The sequence below is a fragment of the Triturus cristatus genome, chromosome 7 (assembly GCF_964204655.1).
Source record: "Triturus cristatus chromosome 7, aTriCri1.1, whole genome shotgun sequence".
NCBI classification, from domain to species: domain Eukaryota; kingdom Metazoa; phylum Chordata; class Amphibia; order Caudata; family Salamandridae; genus Triturus; species Triturus cristatus.
In genome coordinates this window covers 1,489,296,554-1,489,311,200 of record NC_140590.1, presented here as the reverse complement: position 1 = coordinate 1,489,311,200, position 14,647 = coordinate 1,489,296,554, and the positions used below count along the sequence as shown (strand labels likewise).

At 43.4% G+C, this 14,647-nt stretch overlaps 1 protein-coding gene across 1 annotated transcript in view; it reads right to left on the bottom strand.

The window, feature by feature from the left end:
- LOC146812239 (uncharacterized) overlaps positions 1-14,647 on the bottom strand; it is a 303,094-nt gene that overhangs the window by 190,538 nt on the left and 97,909 nt on the right. Inside the window, exon 6 of the mRNA XM_085615147.1 lies at positions 11,608-11,745. Within this exon, the coding sequence (XP_085471273.1) occupies positions 11,608-11,745 (138 nt within the window). The remainder of the gene's footprint in view (positions 1-11,607; positions 11,746-14,647) is intronic.

Here is a 14,647-nt window from a genome sequence, read left to right as displayed (position 1 = left end):
AGAGGGGCAGATCCACTCAGATCTGCTGCTTGAAACTTAAGGAAGAAGTAGGGTCCATGCTGGAAGTTTGATTTGCACCAACGAGGCCCTGCGCTATGACTGACTGCGCCTGCTTCACAATCTGGAACTAAAGACCTGTGGATCAAACCTGCTTCAAAAGGACTAAAGAGTAAACTCCCTGCAAGCTGCAGGTTAACAGAGCTCACCTGGACCATCACCACCAAGAATCCGCAGCCTGGAGTACTACCAGTGGATTTGTAAGGGTTTTGTCCAAGTGGATTGTGGGAATTGAAGTTCCAAACTTTCATGGACCATCTTGGAGCTTCCAGACAATTGGAGTAAGTTTTGAACACCTTAGGACCCTCAAAGGAACTTCAGGAAGAAGTTCCAGAAGTTTCGAGAAGTTTCAAGCAACTTTGGAAAAAAGCTCTATAAGTGGACCAACTGGACCTGGCCAGCCAAGCCGGCAACCCTCAAACACGAACCAACCTGCTGTCCAGGTTCATCCGCTGAAAAGCTCCGGGGGTCCGACTTCCAGAGTTTGTCCGGGAGTAAGCTGAAACAAGCTGGCCAAGCTGGCGAACCCTCAATGAATCCGGCCTGGTGAGGAGCAGTGAAGGACCACTGAAGAAAAAGCTCCGTAAAAGTTTCTAAGTCCGAACGTAGGAGAGGTGACCAGAACAACCGCAAGAGTCAAGCCGCCAACCTTCAACCTCGAGCTGGCCTGGATCCCTCGATCTTCCCACTGAAAACCTCCGGAAGTCTGACTTCTACAAGTTTGACTGGGAGCACGTCACAAGGCAAGCCGGAGAACCCTCTCAGAATCCAGACTGGCTGAGAGCTTCAGGGGACCCCAGGAAGAAAAGCTCCAGAAAAGTTTTTAAGTCCGAAGGTAAAACCTTTGACTGAGTCCTACAGCGAGGGGTAACCGCGCAGGGCTCCATAGCGGTTGGCCTGTAACTTTGACTTTGTCCCAGTCTAGTGTGACGAGATGCCCCAATAAGCGCTATAGGTTTCTATGTGCTATATGGTGCTAAAGCTTTAAAAATTCATATCTCCGGTTCCCTACATTGGACTATTTTTATTTTTGGTGTCGTTTTAAAGATACAAATATTTCCTAATTTTATAAGTTGGTATTGTATTTTTTTTGTGCATTGTGTCTTAATTATTTACTGAATAGATGTTCGTAAATGCTTTACATGCCTATCTTTGAAGTTAAGCCTGCATGCTCGCAGCCAAGCTGCCAAGGGTAGAGCATGGGAATAATTTTTCAAGACCAGTACCGAGCTCTATATTGTGCTAGTGGCCTTTTTGCCTGTGGTATATATATATTTCCCACTACTAATAACCCACGTTCCAACACTTGCACTTTCACTTTATTATATTGTCCACCCCGGGATCCATTTTTGGTTTTAAATGTTTAGAAATGGCAGGAATTAAGCTCTGGATTATATCACTATTTTATTTCATGCTCGACATATCATTGTACTGTACTCTGCAGGCACTGTCACTTTATTTTCACCGGCGGTCTTAGAGGACGGGTAGGTCTCCGAATCACGGAAGAAGGGCGAAAACTGCCTCTTTCCACCCGATAGTTACTGCTGAAGCAGCCCCACATTAATCCGGGGAGGGCTGAGAACAGGGCACACGAATAACAACATGTCCCTATGACAGTACCTGTTTACCTAACCTCAACGAAGGCATGATAGGAATATAGGGTGTTTTTTTCCCTGATTCCTACCTTTCTCTTTTATTTTCACTGGTCCTGATGAAGCGCTCAGGGATCCACTAGGGACCCACTTATAGCGCAAAACATATGTCGACCCTTTCCCACTTCTAACGCTTTAGTGACACTACTACACGGGTTGAGAGCAGCGGGATTGATTTCCTTTTTTCCCCCTCTCATTGTGCAAACTTTGCATCTCCGTCCCCATGACTTTTTTAGCCTAATCCAGAAGACCCCCTACTAAATTAACCAGGGTACCTACTGGGTTATTTTATCTTCACTCACTACCACCACTTGGCCCAGACACCCACATGCACAAATGCGGCAACTCCTAAAAGATCTCCGTTAGAGAGCCCTAGAGTAGGGCCTGTGAGGGACTGCAGCGCCACCCCCATGAGGAGCAGTGCCCAATGATGATGCTGTACACTCGCAAGGGTGTGTGAGGGCACAACAATTCACACAGGAGTATCTCTCTCTTTCTTTGCACACTCACACCTAATTCAGGAGACACCTGATGCTACTCACAACCAACCAGGTTGTTGAACACTCTCCTCTTTCCCTTCTAGAAACAGATACCGAATACACAGGCACATGCATCAAGCACAAAACCGGTCGCAAACGGGCAGATTCTCAGAATCTGCCCCTTTGTGACCGGTATTTTTGCATTTGGGATGCATCATCCCAAATGCAAAAATCGCTATTTAAGGAATCTCAAAATAGCGATTCCTTAAATAGCGATTGCATTTAAGGAATCCCTAATTGAGATTCCTTAAATGCAATGCATTACAGTTTAAAAAATAGCGATTTCGCTATTAGCAGGAGCAAATTACCATGAAGCTGGACTTCATGGTAATTTGCTAAAACTTAGAAAAATGCACTTATTTGCATTTTTCTAAGTTTCATGTTGCGCACACACATGCCCTTAGAGCATGTGTGTATGCAACATTTGTGCAGAGTTAACATACATGGGTGCAATAGGGTGTCATTTTGACACCCTTGCACCATCGAAATTGCGGGAGCAATTTGCGAGTACCTACTGGTACTCGCAAATTGCTCCCGCAATCTCCAATTCATTCCTATGGGCCTGGAGGCCCATAGGAATGAATGGGAAGACATTCCTTAATTGCGACTCGCAATTTGCGAGTCGTAATTAAGGAATTTGTGGGAATCGCTATTTCTTTAGCGATTCCTACATGCATAGGGTTTTGCTATTCCTTAATTGCGATTCCTTAATAATCGCAATTAAGGAATTGCAAAACCCTATGATGATGCATGTGCCAGACAGTGTTTATACTGTCACTTTGTCCACTGTTGAAAATTACATGCAATAATGCTTAGTACGTTTAGAAGTCGTATCATTATAGTCAATGAATTTTTTTTATATTTTTTGATCTGTAGAAGGGGGAGTCAGTGGGGACTTTGTTTGCATTGTTGCCCAAGCAATATATATATATATATTCACTGCAAAAACACCAAGATTACAGCAACGTAATAGTTAGGCTGGGTTTTCACTTGTACAAAACCAGAGAAATTAAGCTGTTATTGTTTGTGAGGCTAACAATAACTTGCACTCTCGCAATGCACTGCTTATGACCTCACATATTAAATCACTCATGACATGGTCAGTGACATGAGTGATGACATCTCAAATGAAATCACTGATGACATCATCTGGTGACTGTGAGTGTTTAAAAAATGTTTGAGTGTTAAATTATATACCAAGGTGTATTTGTGAATCACTGGGTGTTTAAGTGCCTGTATGGGTGATTCAGTAGGTGAGTGACTATATGTATAAGTGAGTGATTAGCTGTCTCAGCGACTGTATGGGTGAGTGACAGATTTTGAGAATGTCTGTGTCCGTCTGTCAGTTGGTGTCTAAGTGGCTGTACAGTAACCCAGGTGGAGCTGGAGTAGTGAGACTACGTGGAGGTCCACAGAGTTGGGGAAAAACTCAGTGGAACGCTGCTCTGCTCCTCTCTGCCACCCGCCTCAAACCCCCCAATTAAAAAACAGTTACACATTAATTTAAAATGAAATAAGAACACGCTTACCTGTACTGCGGTGTCCCCGGGCTGCCATCCTCCTCCTTGCAGTCTTTCTCCTACAAGGACGTACATCTTGAGAGAACTGCGCATGCGCATGTGCGAGCGCATGCACATATCTTGAATGATGTCAAGTACAGTTCTCTCAAGATGTACCTCCCACGTAGAAGAGAGACGGCAAGGTGGAGGAGGGCAGCCCGGGGATGCCACAGTACAGGTAACAGTGTTTTTATTTCATTTTAAATTAGTTTGTAACAATTTTTTATTGGGGTGGAGGCGGGGAGCCTATTGCAGGAGGGTGGGCTGGCTAACTCCGCTCTGCTGCGGAGTCGGAGTTTTGCCCTATGCTCCATGTTCCCAGCGGAGCGGGAAAATTTCTGCACATTCGGCTGGCGGAGAGCAGTTTATGCTCAGGGTTACTTTATAGGTGTGTGAGTGAGCATGTGAGTTTCTGTATAGGTAAGTGACTGGTTATCTGAGTACCTCTATGGGTGTTTCATTATCTGTGTAGGTGGCTGGTGAGTGGGTGAGTCAGTGGCTGTATGACTTAGAGAGTACATGTGTGTGGGGCTGTATGGGTGATTGAGTGTGTGTATGGCTGTGTTGGTGAGTGAATGCATGTGGAATACGGGTGAGTATGTAGGTATGTGAAAAGCTATATAGGTGAATGATGGGATATATGAGTGACTGTATGGGTGAGTAAGTGAATGTAAGAGTGGCTGTATAGGTGAGTTTGTGCTTGAGTCAGTGACTGTATAGGTGAGTGAGTATGCACTACTCTCTGTATGAGTAAGTGAGTGACTGTGTGTGTAACTGTATGGGTGATTATGTGGCTGGGTGATTGACTTTAAGGATGGGAGGGTCAGTGTGTAAATAGCTCTATGGGTGACTGACTCAGTGTGTGAGTGGTTTTATGGGTGTATGAGTGGATATCTCGGCGGCTGCATTTGTGAGTGAATAGGTGAGTGTATGTGTGGATATATAGGTGAGTGAGTGGATATATGTGTAGATGTAGGAATCAGTGAGTAGGTGAATGTGTGTATGAATGGGTTTAAGAATGGTAGTGTGGTAGTAGGAGTGGATGTATAAAAGGTTATGTGGGGGAGTAAGTGGGTGTGTGAGAGAATCTATTGATGATGTCATTGGTGATATCATTTGAGATGTCATCAGCGATGTCATCAGGCATGTCACTGACCATGTCATGAGTGATGTAATATGTGAGGTCATAAGCAGTGCATTGCAGGTTTAAAAGTTATAGTTAGTCCACTAACTGTAAAGGATTAATTTATCTGGTTTTGTATGAGTGAAACAACAGCCTAACTATAACCTCCCTGTAACCTTAATTTTTTTCAGTGAATTTCTAAGGTTTTTTAAATGTTAATTCCCAATTAAAACATTTTTCAATTGTAATTCATGCAATGCATCAGTGTCTGACTGAATCAGTGACCATCTGTGTCAGTGATTTAATGGGCCTGTGAATGGGTGCATCAGTGTCTGAGGGAAAATGAGTGGGTGCATCTGTGTCAAAGTAGCTCTGTGAGTGAATGAAACATTATCTAAATAGGTTACTCAATGGGTGAATGAGTGTCTCACTGACTCTGTGACTAGGTGCATCACTGTCTGACTAGATCTTCAAGTGGGTGCATGAGTGTCTGTGTAGGTCAGTGAGTGTCCGTTCCAGTGTCTGCGTGAGTATGTTAGTGTGTGCATCAGTGTCTGAGTTGGCCTGAGAGTGGGTGCATCACTGTCTAACTTGGTCTTTGAGGAGCTGTATCAGTATCTGAGTGGCTCAGTGACTGGGTATGTTAGTATCTCAGTAGCATTGTGAGTAGATGCATTTGTGTCTGAATGGGTCTGTGACTGGGTACATCAGCATGTAAGTAATTCTGTGCATGCAAGTGTCTATGTGAGCCAGTAACTGGGTATGTAAGAGGGTCTGTGAGAGGCTCCATCAGTGTCTGTCTGGGTCCATGGGTGGGTGCATCAGTGTCTGAGTGAATCTCTGAGTCAGTACATAAATATCTGAGTGGGTTTGTAAGTGGGTGCCTCAGAGTTGAAGTGGGTGTGTCAGTGTCTAAGCAGGTTTGTGAGTTGGTACGTTAGTATCTGAGAGGGTTTCGGACTGGCTACATCAGTAACTCACTGGGTCTGTGAAAGAATGCATTAGTGTCTGTGTGGATCTGTGAGTGGGTGTATAAGTGTGTGAATGGGTTTGTCTGTGGGTGTTTAACTTTCTGAGTGGATTGGTGAGTGGGTGCATCAGTGGCAGTGTGGGTTAGCGAGTGGACTTGTCAGGGTCTGAGTAGGTCTGTAAGTGGGTACATAAGTGTTTGAACTAGTCTGTGAGTACATGTGTGACTGTTTGTATAAGTGTATGAGACAATACATTATTGAGTAAATTCATATTTGAAAATGTTTTATTTATTTATTTTTAGCAGATTTGTGACTCTGCTGCAATGTTACATGGGGCGCCATTCTGAGCATGGCGCCATTCTGAGCATAGCGATGGGGGTTGCGACTCACCTGCCGGACCAATTTTCAACATGGGGACCCCATTCCATAGGTTTGGCCACAATACTGAGTAGCTTGTTCCCACCCAGGACACCCAGTTATTTTCCTTGGGGACAGCAGGGGAGCCTGAAGGCCCCCGTGATCCCTGCCGACTACCTGCGTCCTTTGGGATGCGGCATTGCTTTAGGACAGACGTAGCTGTCAACATGCAGCTCCCTCTGGCCAAAAGCAATTCTACTCCACTTCGTGCAATCAAGAGCATTTTACATGCTCTTGCTTCCATGAAACAAAGCAGTGTTTGCTATGGCATGGCGGGAGTGGTGCTCCTCCCAAGCCATAGCAAACAGCATTGTCCTGGGGGGGGGTGGGCAATCCAAGACATTCCTGGAGTCGGCCCTTGGAGGATGGTTCCCAGGGAACACGTTGGTCCTAGAGAGGGTCCGTGCGGCCCGGCTCCTGTCTTCAAATTTGCCCCGGGGAGGTGGTGGGCCCCGGAGTGGAAGGTCTGTAATGGATCTCCTTAATTATTCTATTTGTGCCCCGGGGAGGTGGTGCTTCCAGGGGCTGCGGGAGAGGCCATAGGGCCTCCCCATTTAAAAAAAGATAAAATAAAGTGTGCCCGAGAAGGTGTCCCTGGGGCAGTGGAATGGGGGCACAGGAACCACCCCACTTTAATATTACATTTTAAATCTAGCCCCAGGGAGGTAGCAGTCCCCGGAGCTGCAGGCCCCATGTGGGCCCCCGACTCATCAGTTAAACTTGCCCTTAGGACCTGGTCTACATGGGGGCCTAGATTGAATGAAGGGTGGGTGCCCATGCTTTGTTTGTTTTCTTTTATCCAGCGGGAGTCACGGATCCAGGGTGACTCCCTCTGAATTTAGTTTTATTTTAAATGCTTTTTTAGCCCTGGGGAGCGGTGTTCCCCCAAGCCATATCAAATAGCAGTGTCCAGGGCTGGGCACACCAGGACATTGCTGGATTTGGCCATGGGGGTAGCGGTTCCCAGGGCCACATAGGGTTTCTATAGAGGGGCCATGTGGCCCTGCTCCTGTCTTCAAATTTGACCCTCGGAGGAGGTGGGCCCCCGGGTTGAGGGTCCACAATGGATCCCCTTAATTATTTTATTTGTACCCCAGGGAGGTGGTGGTGCCAGGGGCTGCAGGAGAGGCCATAGGGCCTCCCCATATAAAAAAATAAAAATAAACAGTGTGTCCTGGGAAGGTGGCTGTCCCTGGTGCAGCGGAGTGGGGCGCAGGAGCCACCCCACTTTAATATTAAATATCAAATCTAGCCCCAGGGAGGTGGTGTTCGCCGGAGCTGCGGGGGACCCACATGGGCCCCCACATCATCATTTAAACTTACCACTGGGACCTCGCCGACACGGGGGCCTAGATTAAACAAAGGACGGGAGTCCAAGCTTTGTTTGTTTTCTTTTTTTCGGCGGAAGTCATGGATTCAGAGCAACTCCTTCTGAATTTTGAAGAGGCCTAGGGGATCCTGCCCCTTTTACATTTTTTTGTACGTTTTTTTCTAGTGATTTGGTTCAACCGAGACACAAGATGTCTGTCTGCACTTCCTGCTTTGAAGCATTGGCAGCCAATCAGATCGGGAGGGTTTGCGGATCCTTTGCGTCACTATATATACAACTGGGAATTTATTTACATTTCTCCGCAACTACTGAGCAGATCTACACCATTTAACAAAATGTTCACTTTCTGGACCAGAGGCTACCTTTCTGCCAAATTTGGTGTAATTCCGTTCAGCAGTTTGGACTATAGGCGTGTCTAAAGTTTCCTATGGAAATTAACATGGAGAAAAAGCATTTTGGGAAACCCCCCCTTTTTCTCGGCCCCCACTTAACTGATCACCCTAAAATTTTGAATACAGTGGCTGAAGTGACTGTCAAGCTAGTTTTAAAAAATTTGTGAAGATTTTTCAAACTAAGCCAATTATTTGACAAATGATAAAACGCTCTTCTAGCTTTAACTACCTACTGATGACAGCCAGTAGGTAATATAGCATTAAAAAAGCACCTCTCTTTGGCCCCAGGCAATGGCCTGATAGAACGGTTAATGAGTACTCTAAAGAAAGCTGTTCAGTGTGCTGCATTGAGGAAGCTCGACCTAAAAGCTGTTTGAAATACTACTCTTTGAGCTTACCATTCGACCCTTCACCCATCGACAGGGGAAAACATTGCAACTCTCATGTTTGGAAGAGCCATGATGACCAAGCTGTTCCAATGGGTCAACCTCATATCTAAGAATGAGGAAGACATTCACACTGCAAACTTTGGTCACAGACAGAAGATGAAAATATATGCTGACCGACGACATCATGCTAAGGACATAACTTACAAGAGGAGATTGAGTGCTTGCTAGATGATACAGAAGAAAGAAATCAATTGCTCCTTTTGAGGTTGAACCCTTTACTATCACCAATACCAAAGGACACATGGGGGCTGCCCAGCATCCTGGGAAGTCCCTTCCAAGAGATTCCTCTTATTTTTGACATGTGGCCCGTCACTCACCAAACATCGATGTCAGTTTAGAACCTGGATCTAAACAGACTGTTGATGACTCTGTGTCTACTGATAATTCCACCTCACCTGTGCAGATCAATGACATTTTGAATGCAAGTTCCTGGTTTTCAGTGACATGATCAGGATGTGAGATTCAGGCGCCACAATGCTTAATTGAAGAATTGTAATTGCTTGTGTGTCTATATATTTATTCATGTATTTATTTGTATATTTATTTATGTATTTATTTATTTATGTGTTTTTGAAAGTTGTGACTTTTTATTTAACAAAGAGGGAGATGTAGTGTCTTGTAAAAAAAGAACAATGGAACTCTTTTGGTTCCTCCTGTACACCGTAGGCCTGTGACGTAAGCGTTGGTGGGATGAGTTGAAGGCAGGCTTTGAATGCTTAGTTCTGACTTACACACAGCAGAATAAAGACGTGAAAAACTACTCCCTGTGCGTGGCTTACTTATTGGCGAGTGCCTAGGCTGGCAGGATGCCACAACTGTCATCTTTAAATTAATGTTGGTAAATGTTGAAGCCCTTTCTGAGTTTACCCAATGGCTCTAGGTAAGGTTTGAAAATGCAAAGCTAAGAAAGAGATTTTGGGGATTCCTTGGAGTAAGTTTTCATGAAATGTTGAGAATTGCAAGGTCACTTTTTCTATTGTAGATGTGAATGTGGGAGTATTAAAGGAAGGAGATGAGCAAGCTATATCACAAGAGTTCTGTGATAAGAAAAGACTTGAGAAGGATGATATGATGAAAACTTTGCAATATATGCTTTCCAATTGGTTGGAAAAGGGTAAACCAAGTGGTGATCTTAATGCCTTTTCTTAAATAAAGGATGGAGTGATGGAACAGAATTAGATTGTGATATGAGGTGACAAAGTTTTTCCTCCAGTGGGGCTTAGGATACGTATTTTTTAACGAGAACAAGATAGACATTTTAGGTATGTCACCTACTAAAAGACATCTAAGAGTATTTTATTGGTGGCCAAGAATTTAAATTCTGGTGGAAGAATGGGTGAGACCGTGTCCGAATGTTTAAAAGAATGAGAAGTCTGCTAAATCACTTGTAACTGAATCCATAGAGGTTTTGGACTGTTCATGAGAAAATTGGGTTTAGATATTTTGGGACAATTTGCTGTGATACCATGGAAGGAGACTTTTGCAACACTGTTAGTTGATTATGTATCACAGCAGCTTGAAGTAGGAATGGTGGAAAAAAAGTACAGGAAGCTCTTTTATTAAGTTTTTGGAAGATGTATTTTCTTTGTATAGGGTTGTTGCTGGAAGTTACAGTTTTTTAGTAAAGATCGGAAAGGTTATTTAGCTAGGTGTGGAATTATACCCAAGAGGGTTTCCAAATAGAGTCCTCATTCGAAAGGTCAAATGTAGACTTACCATTTTGCATCATGGAGAAGGATCAAATTTAAGGTGTTAAAATGAGTAACAGAAGTGTTTACATCCTGTAGCTCCTGAAGGTCTTCCAAGACATATTGACTGAATTTATTTGTGCCTGATTCTAAAAAGTAAACTTACACTTTTGTTCCAGAGGAAATCACTTAAAAACATTTAATACATTTGCAGTGAACAATGTCACAATGATTGTACTACAGATCTGTAAAATTATCTATACATGAACCTTAGATTCAACTTGTCATTGTTAGAATAGAATATTCTTTAGGAAGTGGTCCTGTGGTACAGGGATCTACCTTGGCACTAGATCTAAATTAAATATGCATCCTTTCACAAAGTCCTTGAGAAATAAAGAGACACTTAGGCCCTAATTTTGATGGCTCTCTGACCGACATCCAAGGTTTCAAATCCAACCACTGTATTGCAATGACGGTAGTCTGATTTGAAACCGGCCGGTAAATGGCTGGCTTCCAACGGCCAGTCGGAACCGCAACATAATTCGTAACAGATGGCGTTGCCACTGTCGGGATTATGATGTTGGTTTCCAACAAGCTTTCCATGTCGGGCATTCTGACATGAAAAGCGACTTTGGGGGCCCCTAGCAGGGCCCCCCTTCTTCCATGGCCTCTGGTTGGGGGCCGAGGAGGCACCTATGGTGCCCCCCGTAAATCTCTGCAGGGAAAAACAGTTGCTCCCATTAATCTATGGGAGCTTGTGCTGAGGCTGGTTTCTGACCGCCGAACTAGCTCCCATAGGGAAATGGGAGTCTGAGACCGCACCATGTGCAGTCGCATCTTAATTGAGCTTTTGGACTGCTGACCCAAGGTCGGTCGGTTCTCAAACTGCAATGATGCAATGATGTCTGTCAGAGGAACTCCAACCGACATCCAAATTAGGGCCCTAATGTTTCCGATAAAGGTAAAATGGCAAACTGCAGAGATTTTTTCTAATGTTTGCTCATATCTTGCTTCTTGGCTTTTTGGTGTTACCTATATTTATGTGGCACTCCATCTGGTCTTGTTACCAACATGCTGTGAAGTGATATCTTGAGGGGCTAGTAGCACAACATCTGTGAATACTTGTTATCAACAAATGATGGCAAATTGAATTCAGGCAGGAAGATACATGTCTCTTCTTTATTAAGTGATATACGGCTTCCAGTTCAATTTTAGAACTTTACTTTTGCTTCATCAATGGTTTAAACTAATCATATCAAGAAAGTTCAATGATGTTATATTTATTGAGTGTCTAATAGCAACCATAAAGAACAGTATTCAACATAGATCAGAAATTGTTTCTAATTTATATATCCAGTTTTATTTAAAAGAGGCTAATGGTAAACACACATTGCAGTGCACAAAACAAAGAGAAACAAAATGCTACTCACGGCTTTGAACTGCAGGTTACTTTGGCCTCACCCGTGCTTGGTGTTATTGCACATTGTAGATCCCCTGAGGGAGTCTTATCTACTTTATAAGGTACTTTAACTGTATTCGATACACCACAGGTGACTCCATTTTTAGGCCTATGAGACAATAAAAAAATTCTAGAAACTATTTCAAACACATTTCAATGAACAAGCTTAAGGAAGATCTGCTTTAGAGGAAAATTCATCCAAAATGGCTTTTGTTCCCCTTTACCTTTATCAATATAACAATGAAATATAGTTTACAACAGATCCAACAAGCTTTTGGTAGAAACTGTTAGAAGCTCAATCACTGGCTCTTGATCAACTTTGTCAACTTAAGAGTGGCTGATTCATTTACATGTGTGAAATAGTAGCTTTGTGAATGACCAACATGGAAATTGTGGCAGATTTTCATTGAATGGCAAATATGGTGTCCCTAACACCACAACAAAAATTCTAAAGCTTGTTAGGGATCCCAGAAGTTTAGCTACTCACTACATGTTTTTACACTTGAAGGCATGCTCACATTGACTACAGGATATTTCTTCAAAGACCTTCTCCTCAAACTATCTCCCCCCATGTCAAATACAACTTCTTTGGTGGATAAACTTCACTGCCCTTGGAGATCTATGCAGCTATGGTAGGTTTTCTACAATCTATTTGCTGGGCGTAGAAATTCTGCCATATTGGTTAGCAGAAAGTTCACCAGCAAAACTCTTAAATCACTTAGCTGTTCGGTTCTGTCAAGGGCTAAGCTTTGTTTGGAAAAAGTGTTGTCTAGTTTGTTGTTGCAGCACACAGAAGGCAGGATCTGACATGCACCCAACCAGACAGGAAAAACACCCTGTAGAAAGATGTCAATGAGTGAAGTATACCAAATATATTTCTAGCCTCTTCAGGGGTTCAGATGCCATAGATGCTAATTTATGGTCTGGTAGACAGAGTACAGTCCATCAGGTTAGGAAGGGACATTACCACCACCACCACCACCCTGACAGACTGTCATCTGCTAATATTAGGAACGACCAGCGGCACTATGGCCATCTCTGCACATGAAAGGAGCTTCCATAACAATGGTTCCTATCAATGTACAAAAACGTTGGTGAATGGCTGACTTCTGTTTTGGTAGTCTTTCACCAAGTTTTTCAAGGTGTTTTTTCTGCAACAAACTCCCAGGAAAAGCAAACAAGCATTGGCATAGCCAATAGGTCTCGCCTTTGGGACCTTATAAGTGTTGCCATGCAACAGTTGCATAACTAAATACTTATAAGGTCCCACAAGCGAGACCTATTGGCTATGCCAAGCGGCCGTGCGGCCGCGAAAGTGAAAGTAATCGCAGAAAAGCGGGGCGCGCGCGCCCGCGCACATGCACTGTAGCTCTAGGCTGGCCTGGCAGCACTTTTTGGAACCCTCTCAAAAAGTCTCGCCAGTCCAGCGCATGCACTGGGTCAGGCGAGACCTAAAAACGATTATTTCCATGCCCAGAGTTTTCTCCCAGGGTGTTGGGGTCATTATTTCATTTTTTTTGTATCCCTCACCACCATATTTTTCTTGGTGGTTACTGAGAAGAAAACATTGTATAAAACCAGTAAACTGTTGATTTTGCGCATGTGTGTTTGCACAAACCCTTAAACATGAATATCTATAAACAAAGTATTTTGTTTTAGAATATCAACAAGTGTATATTTCTAATTGGACAACCAAGAAGAAAAAGATCATTATTAGCATTGTAAATACTCTTCACTCGCTAGATTTGTGAAACACATTGACGCTTCTGTTTCCAGTTTCAAAAAGCTTGATGATGCACAGGCTTCGTAATTACCCAATGAAAAAATCTCTACTTTAAAAAAAAATAGCGGTACTTTAGAACAAAATAAATATTATGGTCTACTCTTTACTCGACTCATAAACAAGTAGAAGATAGGCTGGTTGAGTGTATAAATGTTTCATATTTAAATTCTCAGATGCAATAAATCCACTGAAAACCTTCATACACCTCACTGCATCGTTTTGATCACGGATATTATTAACGTTACTGGCTTTTGTAATAAAGAAAATACAACAGGCCCCGTTCAGCCAACAGATGTTCAGGATGTTTTATACAAACTAATCCCTGCTTAATATTCTTCTCACCTTCGTCTTTCGTGCTGCCGGTGCATGTTCCTTCTTCTTGGCCCCGCTGCTTCTCGGCGCAATGATCTGAGCACTTCCTGTTTCATGCTTTGCCCATGAAAGCCTCCATGGAGAAGGTGGGAGCTAACGACCATCCCTGGTCAAAGGGAGAGTAGAGTACCTCAGGGGCGTAACACAGGCCCCCTCAGCCTCCTGGTGACAACTCAGGGCATGAGGCAACGCTCTGTCCGTCGTTACCCCAGACCGTCTTCCTAGTTGTTCCGGAACAGGAGTGTAGGACGCATCCCCGATTGATTACGGGTGATTGTTTTACATCCCTACTGTGCCGCATATCTGAAGATAGGGGGGTACTCTTGTAGGTTGTATCGTTCCTTTTATGTTGTGTTACTCACTTGATTTTCAATAATTGCAGTAGTTTTATTACTTGGTCCTGACGAAAGCCACTGTCATATGGTTTAGACATGAGTTGGCTGAAACATGTAGACCATTGAGGACGTGTTCCTATAATTCTTATGTACACGTTTTCCTCCATTTTCTGCGTTTTACTTTGACACCACTAGATACTGAGTAAAAAATGTTTCCTACTGTTAGTCAATTTTAATTCACACCTTTTTTCATACACACTGCACTTAGCTTCACCACACTATTGGCAGCTTTTGTCACTAGGAGAGTTTTCACCCTTCCCTGTTACATCATAAAACATCCGTGAGCTCCTCCTTGTTATAGTAAATAAAGGAGTTGTAGCTCTTTAACTGCACCAGGTGCAGTTAAGGGAGGTCCCAGATGATGAAGCATGCCACTTCGGTGGGTGATGGGACTTGATCCTTTATTTAAGGACTTTGTTTGTCTGAATACGCTGGTTTGTTGTCTTTGTGCCTCAGTTAGA